At 38.8% G+C, this 15,766-nt stretch overlaps 1 protein-coding gene across 2 annotated transcripts in view; it reads left to right on the top strand.

Moving 5' to 3' along the window:
* The first annotated feature begins 1,198 nt into the window (after positions 1-1,198).
* Positions 1,199-15,766, top strand: part of npepps (aminopeptidase puromycin sensitive) — a 32,979-nt gene continuing 18,411 nt past the window's right edge. Inside the window, exons 1-10 of one of the 2 annotated variants that reach the window (XM_084714692.1) lie at positions 1,505-1,623; positions 2,820-2,945; positions 6,655-6,739; positions 6,914-6,991; positions 7,140-7,261; positions 11,009-11,116; positions 14,162-14,362; positions 14,531-14,627; positions 14,718-14,751; positions 15,483-15,597. In XM_084714692.1, coding sequence (XP_084570818.1) covers positions 2,943-2,945; positions 6,655-6,739; positions 6,914-6,991; positions 7,140-7,261; positions 11,009-11,116; positions 14,162-14,362; positions 14,531-14,627; positions 14,718-14,751; positions 15,483-15,597 — 843 coding nt within the window. In that variant the 5' untranslated portion in view covers positions 1,505-1,623; positions 2,820-2,942. Of the gene's footprint in view, positions 1,624-2,819; positions 2,946-6,654; positions 6,740-6,913; positions 6,992-7,139; positions 7,262-11,008; positions 11,117-14,161; positions 14,363-14,530; positions 14,628-14,717; positions 14,752-15,482; positions 15,598-15,766 lie in introns of both variants that reach the window. The other variant, XM_084714690.1, reaches the window with a different exon arrangement.

Here is a 15,766-nt window from a genome sequence, read left to right as displayed (position 1 = left end):
CTAAAAAATTTATATCCGTGCAAGTTTTGTAGCCACTTTCTGTTCTCCTTCATGCACCACAAGGCTAAATCCAACACAGTGGTCCTTTAACTCAGTGTTTCTTAACCTTTTTTTCTGGGGACCCACTTCTTAAAAACTGACAAATCATCACAACACAATTCACAAAAGGCCTTATCGATAAATCTTGAAAGGAGATAATTTTTGCATAAATGAGCACTCCTGACTACTTTTACTGCCATTTCCGCATCACTTTATATCATTTTAACGTATGTTATTGAAGACATATATGCACGTTACATGTTTTATAAATGAGAAATATATGCATTTCAATGAGTTAACAGGCCATCTCATTGTTACTCTCAATAGGAAAACAATATAGGATATTTTAGCCCATAAATTAGTCAAAATAAACGCATTTAGAGGGAATTAACAGGCTCATGTTTTTTCTCTCATTGGTAAAACAATATACACATTTTAAATGCTTTATAAGAGGTGTACTGCAGATATTAATCTTAAATTTGCTAAATTTCTTCCACAGTTTCTTCTTTCAGCAATTTCACTTCAGCCGACTACACTTAACTTGACACTAGATATAATTAACAGGCTCAACCCAGTTTCTGGGAATGACTATTTTAACTGACCCTTCCTGCTCCATGTACAAATATATATATCTTTTCAGGTTTTCCAGTATTCCAGATACAGGATTGGGTAGTAGCAGATTACAAAATTATGTAATCAGATTACAAAAATAAAAAACTATTGTCAACCCATTATATTTTGTGTGTAATTGGATTATAGATATATTGTCAATGATTACTTTGGCTGCATTTTTAATTATGTCTTTAAATTATATGTACATTTTAAAATTGTGTTGTTTTTGTATTCAGTTACCTAAACTGTATTCAGTAGGTTTTTCAAATTAATACTTTGTTGTAATTGAAAACATTGACTGAGTGGGAGGGGGAAAAAAAAAAAGACAAAAAAGCATGTTTTGTGATGTTGAAAGAGAAAGAGGAATATCTGCCTAACTTTGTCTGTCTCTTTTTTTTTGTTATTATTTTTTATGTTGAAGCAATCCAATAGTATTCAAATGGGAATTATTTACTTGTAATACAATGGTTTATGACTAAATACTTGTGTTGTAACAGAAAAATCGTCAGTTAATTGTTTTTGAGGGAAGCCGTGTACGCACACGTTCGGCACGTAACGCTGAAACGTGATGACGTTGTGTGTCTGTAGGTCGACGCTGCTTAACTTGAGTTGTTTGGGCTGTATACGAGGAGAGAAGTGTAGCTGGCAGTGCTGAGAGGGTTTCAGTTGATGTTGCTGCTCCTGGGCCGCAGGGTTCCGCTGTCATTCGTACACAGACTCACTACCTGCTGTCCATCCTCCCTGCCGAGGCCCGTTCTGGTCAGCTCCGCACTAATAAAACTCAGAGCGATAACTAGAGTCACACACAGCACCGTCTTCGTTAGCGCAGCCGGCCAAAATACAGGAACCATGCCCGAAAGGAGGCCCTTCGTACGGTTACCGACTGACGTTTACCCCGTCAACTACGGCTTGTGTCTGAAGCCCGACCTGATCGACTTCACTTTCGAAGGCAAGCTGGAGGCGCTGGTGGAGGTACGTGTAGCACCGCGGCTGGCTGCATACACAGATGGATTTGTCTGTGCATGGCGGGGATCTTGTTATGTAATCTGACCAGCTAACGTTACCAGTAGCTAGCTAATTTACTGTGTTCAACTGATAACTGCAAACTGTTAGCCACTAGCCCAGCAGTCGTAACCTAGCTGACGGTGTTGGCAGGTGTTAGCTAACGTTAGCTGACAGCTGCTGCATAACGTTAGCTAACGTTAGCTGACAGCTGCTAACTGACGTTAGCTAACCGTTTCTGACGGGCTCACATTGGCTGAAGGAGATTCATGAATGAAAAAATAACAGCTGGATATTTCTGTGACTAGCCGCAAGCTAATTGAAGCTAACCTAGCTAGCACAACAGTGTCCAGCAGACTTGCACTCTCATGTTAGCTTAGCCAGCCGTCTCATACCGTGGACATTAGCCCGCTAACAGCGCTGAATGTACTTTGACAGCAGATTATTGTATGCCAGCAGCATTAACCTCTTGTAACAGCAATGCATTGCTGTTAATCACAATCAACTAATATGGTTTTGATTATTGAAGTTGTTAACTGCCCAACTAGCGGCTAGCTAACGCTAACTAGTGTTTGCTAAATCATGGCAACATCATGTCGCCCCCTCCCACTCTCTGCTTCACTCACTCATTGAGTTCAACTAAGTTATAGATTATATATAAACATTTTACAGCTGTCTTGACTGTAAGGAGATAGTTCACCCCAAAATGAAAATTCATTAATTAAATTGAAGGTCGGGTTTAGTTTTTAAGTCCACAAAACACTGCTGGAGGCAACTTGCACCAAAACAATCAGGATTACTGACACTAAAGGCCAAATGAAAAATAATTATTTTTGATTTTTGGGTGAACTGTCCCTTTAAATGATTCATGGTGTGTGAGTTTTCATAATGATTATTCCCAGAGCAGCTCTACTTCAGGTTAAACTAGTCTTTAAACAGTCTTTTGGCTACATTTGAGGAATGTACACTGTGTTTGCTAATATTAGTTTGCTTTTAGTTGACTTCATCAGGCAGGAACTCATGTCACGTAGGAACTACTCTCTGTCTACTATAGAAGTGAAATAGTTCCTGCATGAAACTGCTCACCACAAGGCCTGCAGATTATCTTGAGTAATTGGCTCCTGATTTCTTTCAAATGTATTATTTTGGCACTTTGAGTACAACAGGCAGAGTTCCATCTAGTTCCTTCCTATCTGAGAGAAGCCAGACGTCTTTGCAGCCGATATCTTCAACACTCACACCCAAACAATCTAGATTTCTTGGGGTGGACCCTCCCTCTAAAATGACACATGGTGAGTGAATTTGCATGATGGCATATTTTCAGAGCAGCTTCAGTTAAGCTTAAACTATTCTTTAAATAGCCTTTTGGGTAAATTTTAGGAATTTAAACCGTGTTCGCTGACAATGGTTATCTTTTAATGAGTCAGTGAATCAGTCATGTTCCCTATGGCTTGTTGATAAAGTGGGTATAGATGGTAGCTACTGTTTAACTAAAACATAAAACAAACAGTCCAGCTCATTTTATATTTGTGTCAGAGATAGAAATTGGGTTTGCAGTGAAGTGGTCCATTGTGTGGACACAGACACCTGTCGGCTGAGAGCCCTAACACCTGTGCCTGGTTATAAACACTCACTCATCACACTCTAGAATCACAATCAAGCCAGACAATGTAATAATCATGGTCATTACTTATATATGAATTTGCAAATAGTAGTTTGTATTTCTTTATATATTAGCTTTTGCTAATGGTATATAGATATAATGGCTTCACTATCAGCAACAGATAAAATAGTAGAACATGAGAAAAATAATACAAATGCAACGCAAATGGCTGTAAATTGAACAAGAAACAGTTTAAGTCCAAAACTCAAATATACTATTTACAAATCCTATAATGCAAGGACAAGCTGTGAATTAGAGCTGCAAGTAATGATTATTTTCATGGTCAATTAATCTTTTGATTGTTTTCTCGATTAATGGATTAGTTGTTTGGTCCAGGAAATGTCAGAAAATGGTGAAAAATGTTGATCGGTGTTCCCAAGATGACGTCCTCGAATGTCTTGTTTTGCCCATAACTCGAAGATATTCTGTTTACTCTCATAAATGATTAATGAAACCAGAAAATATTCAGCATTTAGAAGCTTAAACTTTTTAAACTATCTCTCTAATATAATTGAAATAGATGGCACTCGGCCAAAGTCCCAAAACAATACATTTGAAGCGCTCAAAAGGCCAGAATATATATATATATATATAATTTTCAATTTTGAAGCAACCTGTCCCTTTAAAATGACACGTAATGAGTGAATTAGCATGATAGCATCTTTTCAGAGCAGCTCTTGTTAAGGTTAAACTATTCTGTAAACAATCTTAGGTAAATTTGAGGAATTCACACTGCATTTGCCTACTTTAGTTAGCTTTTAGTTGACTTAATAGTTCAGCGAATCAGTCGTGTTCCCTATGGCTAAAGTGGGTGTAGATGGTAGCTACTGTTTTCTTATGCTGCCTTTTGCTAATGGTACATAAATGGCTTCACTGTTTAGAATAGATAAAATACATTAGTAAAGTCCAAATAATCAGATAATCCTAACCCCATAGGACATAAGTAAAATTATATAAATACAAAGCAGATAGATGTAAATGAAGTTTACAGTCTGACACCAAAGATATTCTGCTTATATATCATGTAATACAAAGACAAACAGTCATTCCTTACTTTAGAAAAGCAGGTATTTTTTCTTGAAGAACGACTCAAAACGGGTACTTATCAAAACTGTTTGATTACTTTTTTTATTGTTAGATTATTTGTTTCAGCACTAAACCACTGACCGTTAGCACTGGACGCTTTTGAAGAGTTTGGCTTCTTTCTTCTTCTTCTTTTTTTTTTTTTAAATGAAACAGCAAAGAAAGACATTGAGAAAGTATTGTTTTTGATGTTGGTACTAAAACTCTGGTATTGTAATGGCACCAGTACTGAAATGATACCTAGTACAGGAATGTATATGGGACTTCATTAATTATTATTTTGAGCCATATTCAGAAAAACTGTATTCATCAAACAGTGAGACCAGTTTTGAATATATTCAAAATTTCTGTCAGTGAGTTAATGATTTAATAGTTCATTGGTGGTAATTGCCTCGAGAAAGATTTGTAATGCTGTTTGCTAAGAGCTGAAAACTCTCTACCACAGTTTGGTTTAGTAATACCCTGTTCACCTGTGGTCTGCTCTGTACAAAGCCTGGGTAAAACACAATAGACCGGAAGAAACTCAAGCAACCTGGCATGTTGCCATTTGCTGGCATGTTTCATAATTACTGCCTCCCTGCCGCTGTGTCAGCCTCCAAGTGTCTCAGACAACAGCAGTGTCCAACCTGCAGTGCCACAAACCGTGAATGTCACTATTACTGCCCTCTTTGAAAACTGCGTGGCGTCCAAGTGTGCCATAAGTTGGCCGGTCACATCCACCATCAGAGGCCCCATAGACTGTCTTTCTCTCCTTTGATTTGTCAGTGTTTCTTTTATCCTGCTGATTCTTTGTCTGTGACCAGTTTTGCCCTTCAGCCTCTGTAGTACAGCCCGACTGAATCAGGATTTTTGAGGCCGATACGGACTTTAGAAGGAAAAATACTTTTAGCTGGAATAAAAATCGACCTTTTCTGTGTGGATCCTGTATCCATTTTGCACTGATATGACTATGCAAAGGTACTCAGAAGGCTGTTCACTTTATGAACTATTGCATATTTTGTTTAACATGCTTAACAATCATATTTGTGCCAACCAACTGTAGAAAGGAATTGTGAGAAATTAAGAATAATAAATGGCTTAATCATCATAAACTGACCACGATGTGTCATCAGAGATCAAGGAAACATGCTAAGTTAAAGTACTTGCCTCACTTGACATGAATGCTGTAGTTGCAGTGTCTCCCTTTTTGAAATTTCATTTCTGGACCAGAACAACTATTTTGTATGTCCATTTCACTTTGATTAGAGTTCGAATTCATGCCGAACGAGTAGGTATCTGTTTATGAGTCGTAAGAAATCATCAATAGTCTTTTTGAAGGATTAGATGTTTGTAACGGTTAAATTGAGCAAAATGTTAATGGAGTTTGGCAGGCAGCCACTTAACTCATCATCCAGAGTGTTTTATTCCAGAGCAGAGAGACTTTCGTTTTCAGGACAATGGGCTTAACTTTATGTTGACTGACAATTGACAGTTGTAAACAGTTGGTCAACTTACAGTGAAGGACTCTTAGTCACTCCTTACTGTCAATTTATGATATTGTGCGTATCCTGAGGGGCTCCTTTGGTGGTCCTTCAGTGTGCCTGTCCCTGCTGTGTGTGTGTGTAAAAAAACTCACTTTAAACATAGATCATATATATTAAACAGGATTACAATCTATTTGATAAACAGCCTGTGTCTCCAACTTGCTATTTGGACTGCAATACTCGTTTTTGCATGTGCAATGGCCACATATTGCTCCTTTAAGAATCAGTCAGTTTCTGAATATTTTAATACTGTCAGTCAATTAGGGGCAGTTTGTAAAACAAGAAGTACCTCCCCAGCATTTACCTGCTGGAAATCTCCTCTTGTCCTCATAAATGTTCCCATTGGTGTTCAATCTAAATCACCCCAAGCATCATTTTCTGCATTATATATCAAAAAGTTTTCATATCCATGCAAATCAGCAAACATATACGCAGATACCAATATATATCTGTGACAAGGCTCTAGTCTGAAGGTTTAGCTCACAGTAAGTAGATTCATTCTTGTCTCAGCTGTCTGGTCCAGGTTTGGATTTACCATCAGACTTGCATTTGCACTTGTCAAACAAAGCACAAACAAAACACCGGCCTCTTTACATACTCATTGTCAAGTCCGGGTGATGGTTTCATTGGAGAGTTAACCCTCATCTTTCCCAAACGGATTGGTGTTTGAAGGTATCTCACAGCAGAGATTATCAACGTATAAGTTATACTGTTTTATGTCAATATTTACAGGTTACACAAGCCACAAATCAGATTGTGATGAACTGTGCTGACATCGACATCATCACAGCGTCCTTTGCGCCACAGGGAGGTGAAGGTGAGGGTCAGACTTTGTCAGCTTTTTTCCCCCCTCATTTTTTTTTTTTTTTTACCTCTTTGATCTGTCTGCATCATGAGTTTTATATTACTCCTGATTTCAAATTCCTAATACAGCAGAATAAAATATTGCATACTCTTGTAATCCTCCATTTTCCTTTTTTTTTTTTGTAAGAAATTAATGCGACAGGATTCAACTATCAAAATGAGGATGAGAAAGTCACCCTGTCGTTTCCTAGCGCTCTACAGAAAGGTAAGTAGGGCCTTCACTTGGCTCTGCTGTTGGTTGTCCTGCTTTGTAAACATTTTTCTGTCATCATCGCTGTTGAAGAATAACAGATTTCCCTCTTCTGGTCGTGGCTGAATGAACAGTGCAACTCTCTCTGTGCACGCCTCCCCAGGCTCCGGCACGTTGAAGATAGACTTTGTCGGGGAACTGAACGACAAAATGAAAGGATTCTATAGAAGTAAATATACAACCTCAGCTGGAGAGATCCGCTACGCTGCTGTCACACAGTTTGAGGTAAGCTGGTGGCCTCAGGGAAGTGGGATGTTTTCTTTTGGGAAAGTTGAATGTATTGCTTAACCCACTACTTGCCTGTGTTGCAACATAGGAGGGTGTGATTGTCACGTGACTCTTGTTAGTAATCCAGAATTGTCCTAAAGATGAGGCAATATATCTAATGTCATTCTATTTGTGAGTTTTGAAAATGTGACTGTGTGGTGGTTTGTTTTTCGGGGAAAGCCAAGCCAAACCCAGGTCAGTCCAGTCTGAACACTGACCTGGGGGTCTTTCACCAGAAGCTGGACCCCTGAACTGCTATACACGCGCTGTTCTCTACCACAGTGTGGAAGATAAAATTTATGACAGAGGGTCTCTCATTAGTTTTGAATCATGCAAGTGTTGATTTAGGTGTGATATCTGTGTATCCTCCCAACACACAGATGTGCCTTCGTACCACGAACTTAGAACATGACTGAGAGACAGACAGAAAAAAACACACATTCTGTACTCACATAGACGCACAGATACTCTGACTCTGGTAAAAGTAGAAATATTGATTCAAATTCTTTTCTCAAATAAAAGTGAAAAAGTACAGGTATAGTACTAAAATTGGCACCTATTGTGTCGTTTTAAACAGTAGACACTGATAGTTTTGACAACCTGTCTCAGTGCGAGTCTGTGGTCATTTTCAGCTGCTAAAACGTATTTCTGGTGATGCAGTCATGAGTGGAAAACTTGTAAAACACATGTCAATAAACCTGAAAATACCTGGCCACAGTGAAGGGTTGGGGATGTCCACCAATCATTTATTATACTACATAATACATTGTTCTGTTTTGTGTGTTTATAGATAAAACAAAATAATCAAAATGTTTCTGGCTGAAGTAATTGTCTGTCAGATCAAATGACGGCGTCTTAGTGATGCAAATTACCATTAAGCCGTCCAGCTCAGTTCAGTTCAGGGCAGTAAAACTGACAATGGCCTATAAACAGAGGTAGGCTTGAAATAAAATAGTTAGCAGGAAGTGTGATGTCTATAGATAGAAGTGTTTATATCTGCTTCACATGACCGTGCTCTATGGCGGGGTGAAAAGCCTGCTGTCATACAAACATGTTAATTGGTCAAATGTGGATCATTGCAATGTATCAGTGTGAAGAATGAAAAAGAGAGAGAAAGTAAAACCCAGCTTACTTTAAAGTGTTCATAATTACACACTCGTCAGTTGTGTGAAGTTGGTTTTGGAAAAGATAGAGGAATTGTCTGAGGTAGCTCTGCCTACCATTTCTGACTTTGGAAAGATGTGGGGTTAGGGTTCAGACTATTTGAAAAAAGGCCTTTTTATACTGGAAAACAGCGTTGCACAGTCTCCCAAACAGTGCAAGTGAATGGTGACCAGTTTTCAAACAACAGAATAAAAACATAACCATCTGGTGTAATCCAAGTCTCCTCAAGCTCCAACATGCCAAGCTGACTAAAAAACTTATTTACACCATGTTTTTAGCCTGAATCTTCACTGTAGATCCTTAACTTGGGGCCACATTCATATGCACACTGTCTAAACTGGGTGTGACGGTGTGCAAACGGCATGTCAGGACTTTAGGAGACTTCGACTCAGATGAGCAGTATGGAGGCATTTTATTTTATGTTTTTTTTTTCTTCCAGTTGTTTTTTACGTTTAAAAGCTGGTCACCGTTCACTTCTACTGTTTAAGATATTCTGCAACACTGTTTTCCTGTGACACTCCAGCAGTGTTTCATGGTCTAAAAAAATAAACCCAACCCTCTATCGGCATGAGGGTGAGTAGATAATGACTGAATTTTCATTTTTGGGTGAACTGTCCCTTTAAAGGCAGGACACCAATGCCCCCACATTGGGCTTTTGACCCTTTTTATACAGAATGGTGATGCTGAGTAACTCCACAACATTCCTGCCTTGAACAGGCTGTAAACAAGGGGTTAATGGAAGGCACAAAAAATCTCTGACAGCCAAAACATTTCTATCATGAGGTAAATTCTGAACAATGTAAAGATGACAGGTATGGTATTTTTTTTAAAGTAACTTGAACGGCTGGTGGTGCAGCACAAATTCTGTCTAGTTGCTAATAGGGTTGGGCGATGTCTGCTGAACTGACATGATGACGTACACAGAAAAACATTGCAGTGGACAGTGACCTCATTGCTGGGTGTAAATGGATCTTCGTCTGAGCACCACATATCTGAACTTAATCATGTTTAAAAAATAAAATCATAGCAGTGAGAGATTCTTTTTATTTTCTCTCACACATGTTAAAAAAAAAAGAACTTTGGCACCAATTCTATGGCAAATCTTAGGGGACATACTGCCTCGAATACAGAAGGCTTTAAAATCATGGACAATGACATCAACTCTAGTATCCAGCTCACATTATTCATCTTGGTGGACACTTTGTTTCTGAAAAGAGACTGTAAGCTCAGACAAAGTAAAATGAGCGCTGTTAGAAGCTGTAACGGCCTGTACTGACCGGTCACCATCAACACCAGTCAGAAGACACCTGTCGTGAGAGAGCCTTTAATGGTAGCTGTCTCAGACGCCCAACTGTAAATGTTCCAAAGCTGGTTAGTAGGTAAACCCATCGGCTCCGGGCGATTTATTTAAAAGAAATGCTACGAATGCCACAGCTAAATTTGATGCTTTGAGCGTGTCAGCTTTGAAAAATGGCTTACCTGGCATTGATAAAAATGCTCAATTGTAGTGCTGCCAGCTCCCACAAACAAAGGGAAGCAGTCTGATGCTGCTCACACAGCGAAAAGACAGACTGTGTCACTTCTGAAAGTGGAAATAAAAGCAAATATACTAGAAAATACTAGGTTTTTATGAATCTCTTTTAGGTCTGCAGCGATCGTTTATCGATTTATCGATTAGTTGTTCAGTTCATAAAATGTCGATCAGTGTTTCTAAAAGCTCAAGATGTTGTCTTCAGATGTTTTGTTTACTGTCATAGAGGAGTGAAGAAACCAGAAAATATTCACATTTAAGAAGCTGAAATCAGAGATTTTTTTTACATAAAAAAATTGCTCATACCTACTATCAAAAAATGGGCTGTTAATTTGATCCGGCTGCAACTAAGAATTATTTTCACCATTGATTAATTTGTTGATTATTTTCTCAACTAATCGATTAGTGGTTTAGTCTCTAAAATGTCAGAAAATTGTGAAAAACATTGATCACTATTTTTCCAAAGCTCAAGTTGGTGTTCATAAATGTCTTGTTTTGTCCAAAAACTGATATTCAGTTTACTGTCATGAGGACTAAAGAAATCAGGAAATATTCACAGCGAAGACGCTTAAATCAAAAAATTTGGACATTTTTAACGAAAAAAAAAAGACTCAAAACAATTTCAGGGATTATCAAAATAGTTGGTGATTAATTTAATAATAGATTAATTATTGCAGCTCTAAACTCTTTGTGTGTCCACCCAAATGTCTCTCATTGACTTTACACATTTATTTTAATCTCATGGAAATGTCATGTCTTTATCATTTTTCCTTCCTCCTGTGTCATTATAGCTCGTATGCAAACAGCCTCCCTCTGTGTCAGCGTGTGTTTAGCAGTCAGTGTCTCGCAGATAAAATCAACTGTGACCAGACAAGTGAAATATGATTACAACAGGTGGAGCCTTTGTGAAACGCAGTTCACCTCAGTCTGGACTCATCTGAATCGAACACACAGGGTCTCAGTTTGTGTCTTTTTTTTTGTCTCCCCTTCCCTCTCTGACCCCCTCCAAGGCCACGGATGCTCGCAGAGCTTTCCCCTGTTGGGACGAGCCAGCTATCAAAGCCACCTTTGACATCGCTCTGATAGTTCCCAAGGACCGAGTAGCCTTGTCAAATATGGTACGTGTCATACGTTCACTCGTCCCTCTAAGATCCTCCAGACCCCGAGACTGCCTGAGTCACTTTGAGCTGCCAAGTTTCTTTTGTGTGTGTGTGTGTGTGTGTGTGTGTGTGTGTGTGTGTGTGTGTGTGTGTGTGTGTGTGTGTGTGTGTGTGTGTGTGTGTGTGTGTGTGTGTGTGTGTGTGTGTGTGTGTGTGTGTGTGTTTCCCCTCCTCTCTCTTCCCTCTCTTTTCTCTCTGTGGCTTACATAACAGAGGGCAGACAGTCACTGCGTATTCTACCCCTGGCTAATGTTATGTTTAACCACATGTGAAATGTAACTACTGTACACATAGAATGAGGTTTGTCATTGTGTTTGTCATACTGACTCTGTCTTCAGTGATTTCAGCTGAAGGTGTTTGCAGCTAAATTGCATCAGAAAACATCATCTGGCTTAGATTATTTCCGACAACAACACCCCTCCAGGCCAAACACAGTTCATCTGGGTGGTGACGACGAAGCTAAATTTGGGTCTTTCTGATGGCTGACTAAATATGAATGACTTGAATGCAGTCCGTCAGTCTCTCTCTAATAATTTGTGTATTTTAATGTACAGTCCTGTTGTGTCTGTTGTTGAATCCAAGCAGACTTTTTTCCACAAGAGACGGGACAACAAAATTTGATTATGGAAGACAAATGACCAAGAATATTATGGACAATTAACCCTAGATAATGATATTAACTAGTATGAATTAATATAGACAAATGAGAATTATTTCAGACCGTTATGCTCAGGGCTAGAGTGAAGAAAGTGATTAATTTGCCCAGCAGGACTAAGCCCTCCACAGATTGATGCCAGTCCAGCTCTTGACCTTTTATGTCCACATACCTGCTGAAATTTATTTTCTCAGCAAGTCTGCTCTGACCTTTAAAGTCCAGCGCAACACAATACAGCATTAAAGCTGGTCTCTGCATGCGTACAGATGCTTTTCAGTGGACGCCTTGTGTTAACATGAGTGTTTACAGATGGTGAAAGATATCTACTACGACTGCACAGACTGATGATACTAAAGTCTGATGATATTCTGAGTTTTTCTTTTTGCCAACAGATCCCATAAAACACCAAAACCGATGCATCCACCAACAGGTCTTGTATTAAAGCCTGGTGTGTCTTTTTCCTCTGTGTCATGAAGCTCCATTGTTGCCCAGAAACGTTTAAAAACACATCAATAATGCAAAGATGTGTGCCTTCATTACCATGAACACACGCTGTAGTTTAGTTTATTTCACACACCCTGCCCTGATGCCCCAAATACTCACTAGAGCACCAAATATAGATTAATCACCACTGAAAATAATCCCCAACAAATACATTATTTCCTCTTATTGAAGTGTCCGGCTGTTTTAGAACATAAAGAGGCCTGTTTTAGAAATAAACCTGAATTTTTGTAGCGTGTTTTTAAAGAATTACGTCTTCAGTAGAAACCAGTGCGCTTGTTGCTGAGAGCCATGGTGCTGCATGATGTTAACATGCCTCCTCGCTTGCCTTATTCACGTCTCTTCCTCACATCTTTAGCGAGAAAGAGAGGACAGAGGAGCTGAAGCCGCCAAGGGAGAAATCCTTAGTTCCATAGCGTCAGTCTTGCAGCCTTAATACATGGAATAACACCAATTAATAAAGCAGCGCTTCAAAATCCTGTATAACCAACTACATGATCTCTTTGCAAAACTCAATATTCAATAATACAGTGAAGCTGATCATCCATCATCTATTCTATTTTAAATCTCCAATGGCAGGCACACAACCACATGCTGCAAAGATGGAGTCTAGGTTGCATGACGTGACGTGTCGTGTTTTGGTCATAAAGGGAAGACAGTTACTTTGGTGCTTTAAGCTTAGGTTCTACTTAGATGCAATTATACATCATGCCATTTGATTGAAAATTCCCACAAAGGATACACCTGTGTTTCCTCACTTTTATCTCCTCCAGAAGTCTCCTCTCACCTCCCCTCCTTGAGGTGAATTTAAGGGATTAGAAGATCCTAACCCGAACCCACAGTATTTAGACGGGGGGCTAACACATTGTTGGCTTTGGTCTTTTCATGAGATTTGTTGTCAATAAGAAAAATATCCTTTAATTAGAGCTGCACCATATGGTAAAAAAAAAGTCACATTGTGATTATTTCTACTGATATTATGATATGCAGTACGATTAGAGGTAAGGATAATTTTTGCATCATAATTTTCATTTTTACAGGAAAATAAAAAATAAAATCATGACGATGTGACATTTGTTGGGGTATTTTCCAAACAAACATGTTTTCTTTCATCTTGAGAACAAGATTTTTAGGCCAGGTCATCTCTGCCATACTTCATCATATTGCTGTTTTTCTGGCACATTTTTCCTGGTATTCTGGTATTTCAAGATTAACTGTGTTGCCCCACCTTTAACTGATGATCACAGATCCCTAAAAATGATTCTTCATGAGACGAGTTGTAACCCGCTGATCTTTGTTGTTGCGCCACCAAGTTTCCACTTGTACAAAAGAAACATCATGAGCTAATGTGAACGATGCTGTTCATTTTACAAAGCAGATTCGTTCTATGGAGAGGATGAACTATGATTTTAATGACCCTACGATCTTTCCTCTAACATCACCCTTAAGACGAATTGAAGTTTTAGCCCCACTGGCTCTTAAACTGTCAAAATCCTCTGCACATTGTTTGTTCTTCCAAACACCACAGTTGTATGTGTGTATATGTGTGTGTGTGTGTGTATGTGTGTATATGTGTGTGTGCGTGTGTGTGAAATAAATATTTCGTCCTTTAACAGCTGCTGGTGAGGCTTCAGGCTCTGAGTCTGTTTACATTATACAACATCACTCTTGGCCCCAAAAGAAACAAATTATAAGCGAATGGAATCAGAAGCTTTTGCTCTTGAGTGCTGATCTGCTACAGAAGGTTGTATTTTAGATAAATAAAAGCTCCAGCGTTGTTGAATCCACTTTGGCAGTCTGTAACCTTCTTCCATATGATTTTCAACTCCCATCTTTCCCTTTTCCAGAATGTCATTGATCGAAAGCCATATCCAGATGATGAAAACCTCGTGGAAGTGAAGTTTGCGACCACACCCATCATGTCCACATACCTTGTAGCTTTTGTCATCGGTGAATATGACTATGTGGAGAGCCAATCATCAGACGGTGTAACGGTACGGGTCTACACACCTGTCGGGAAGGCAGAACAAGGGAAATTTGCACTGGAGGTGAGAATGTTATTGAAACACTTTTTTTACATTTACAGACAATAAAACACTGTTTGGTTTGAGACAAAGACAGATGCACAGAAAACAGACATCTTTTTAGTCTGTGTATTTTAAATATCTTGTTCCATATTTTCTAATGATTTATGGGTTTTTTTTCTTTTTTTGCAGGTTGCGACTAAGACCTTACCTTTCTACAAAGACTACTTCAGTGTTCCTTATCCTTTGCCTAAAATTGATCTCATAGCGATTGCTGATTTTGCTGCTGGTGAGTAGTCGTCACTTTTTACATTAAATAATTTTAGACCTTTCTGCTGAAAATGTTGAAATGAAACACATACTACTTCCTCCCATTCAGGTGCCATGGAAAACTGGGGCCTTGTTACCTACAGGTAAGTTTAGCTGCTCTTGAACTTAAATTACTTAGTTACTATTACTTAATGTGATTTTAGTTTGAATTATCATGTAATAGTGACTCGTCAAGCCATTTGAAAATGTTTGTTGGAATGTAATGATACCAAAAGTTCAAGATACAATTATAGTATGAGAAAAGTTCCACAGTATGATTTCTATTATTTATTACATTATTATAAAAAAGAAAAGAAAAAATATGCCTTGAAAAATATCATTTTATTAAATAATAAATCTGATGTGTACAGCATTTTTTATTCATATAAAATTTGTTTTTTCTTACTTCTTTCTAAAGGGCTCCTGCTTTCTTTCTTTAACAAGAAAAAGCGATAAATAAAAGTGCAACAAAATGGCATGAATTATCTTTGGCAACGAATGCTTGAATTATGTATATACAATTGAAATGCAGCGTCAGTAGCAGTCATTGTATAAAATAAAAATGGTTGATGGTTTTTTAATTACTTTGTTGTTATTTGGACGTGCTGCCACCTGTTGGCTGTTCGGATGGCGTGTAATTATCATACGGCAGCAGCCTTCATTCATCTACCATCCGCAGCCACCTGCATGCAGGTTTTCTTAAAGCCCAGCAGCTGCTGTGGCCTCTGGATGGTTGATGGAGGAGAAAAACCTGCCGGTGTTGAGAGAGGAAGAGGAAGTGTCGACCTTCAGCCGCGTCTCTCCGTTTTAACTTCCAGTCTCTGTCGTTTTCTAGGGAGACGGCACTGCTAATCGACCCGAAGAACTCCTGCTCGTCCTCCAGGCAGTGGGTGGCGCTGGTGGTCGGACACGAACTCGCCCACCAGTGGTTCGGAAACTTGGTCACCATGGTAACCAGTCATAACCCTCCATCAGCTTCTTCTGGCTTAAAATAACTACAGACAGCCTTACATCTGTGGACAGTTTGTGAGGAGATTTAAAAATTAGATTTATCGTAACAGAATTCACAACTGATAAAAAAAAAACTGCATGTACCAACTTTCTCAGCTGCTCGCACAC

This window comes from Lutjanus erythropterus, chromosome 3, assembly GCF_056507025.1.
Source record: "Lutjanus erythropterus isolate fLutEry1 chromosome 3, fLutEry1.hap2, whole genome shotgun sequence".
In the NCBI taxonomy this organism is placed as follows: Eukaryota; Metazoa; Chordata; class Actinopteri; order Lutjaniformes; family Lutjanidae; genus Lutjanus; species Lutjanus erythropterus.
The sequence above is the reverse complement of the archived record's forward strand: the minus strand, read 5'-3'. Positions and strand labels throughout refer to the sequence as shown.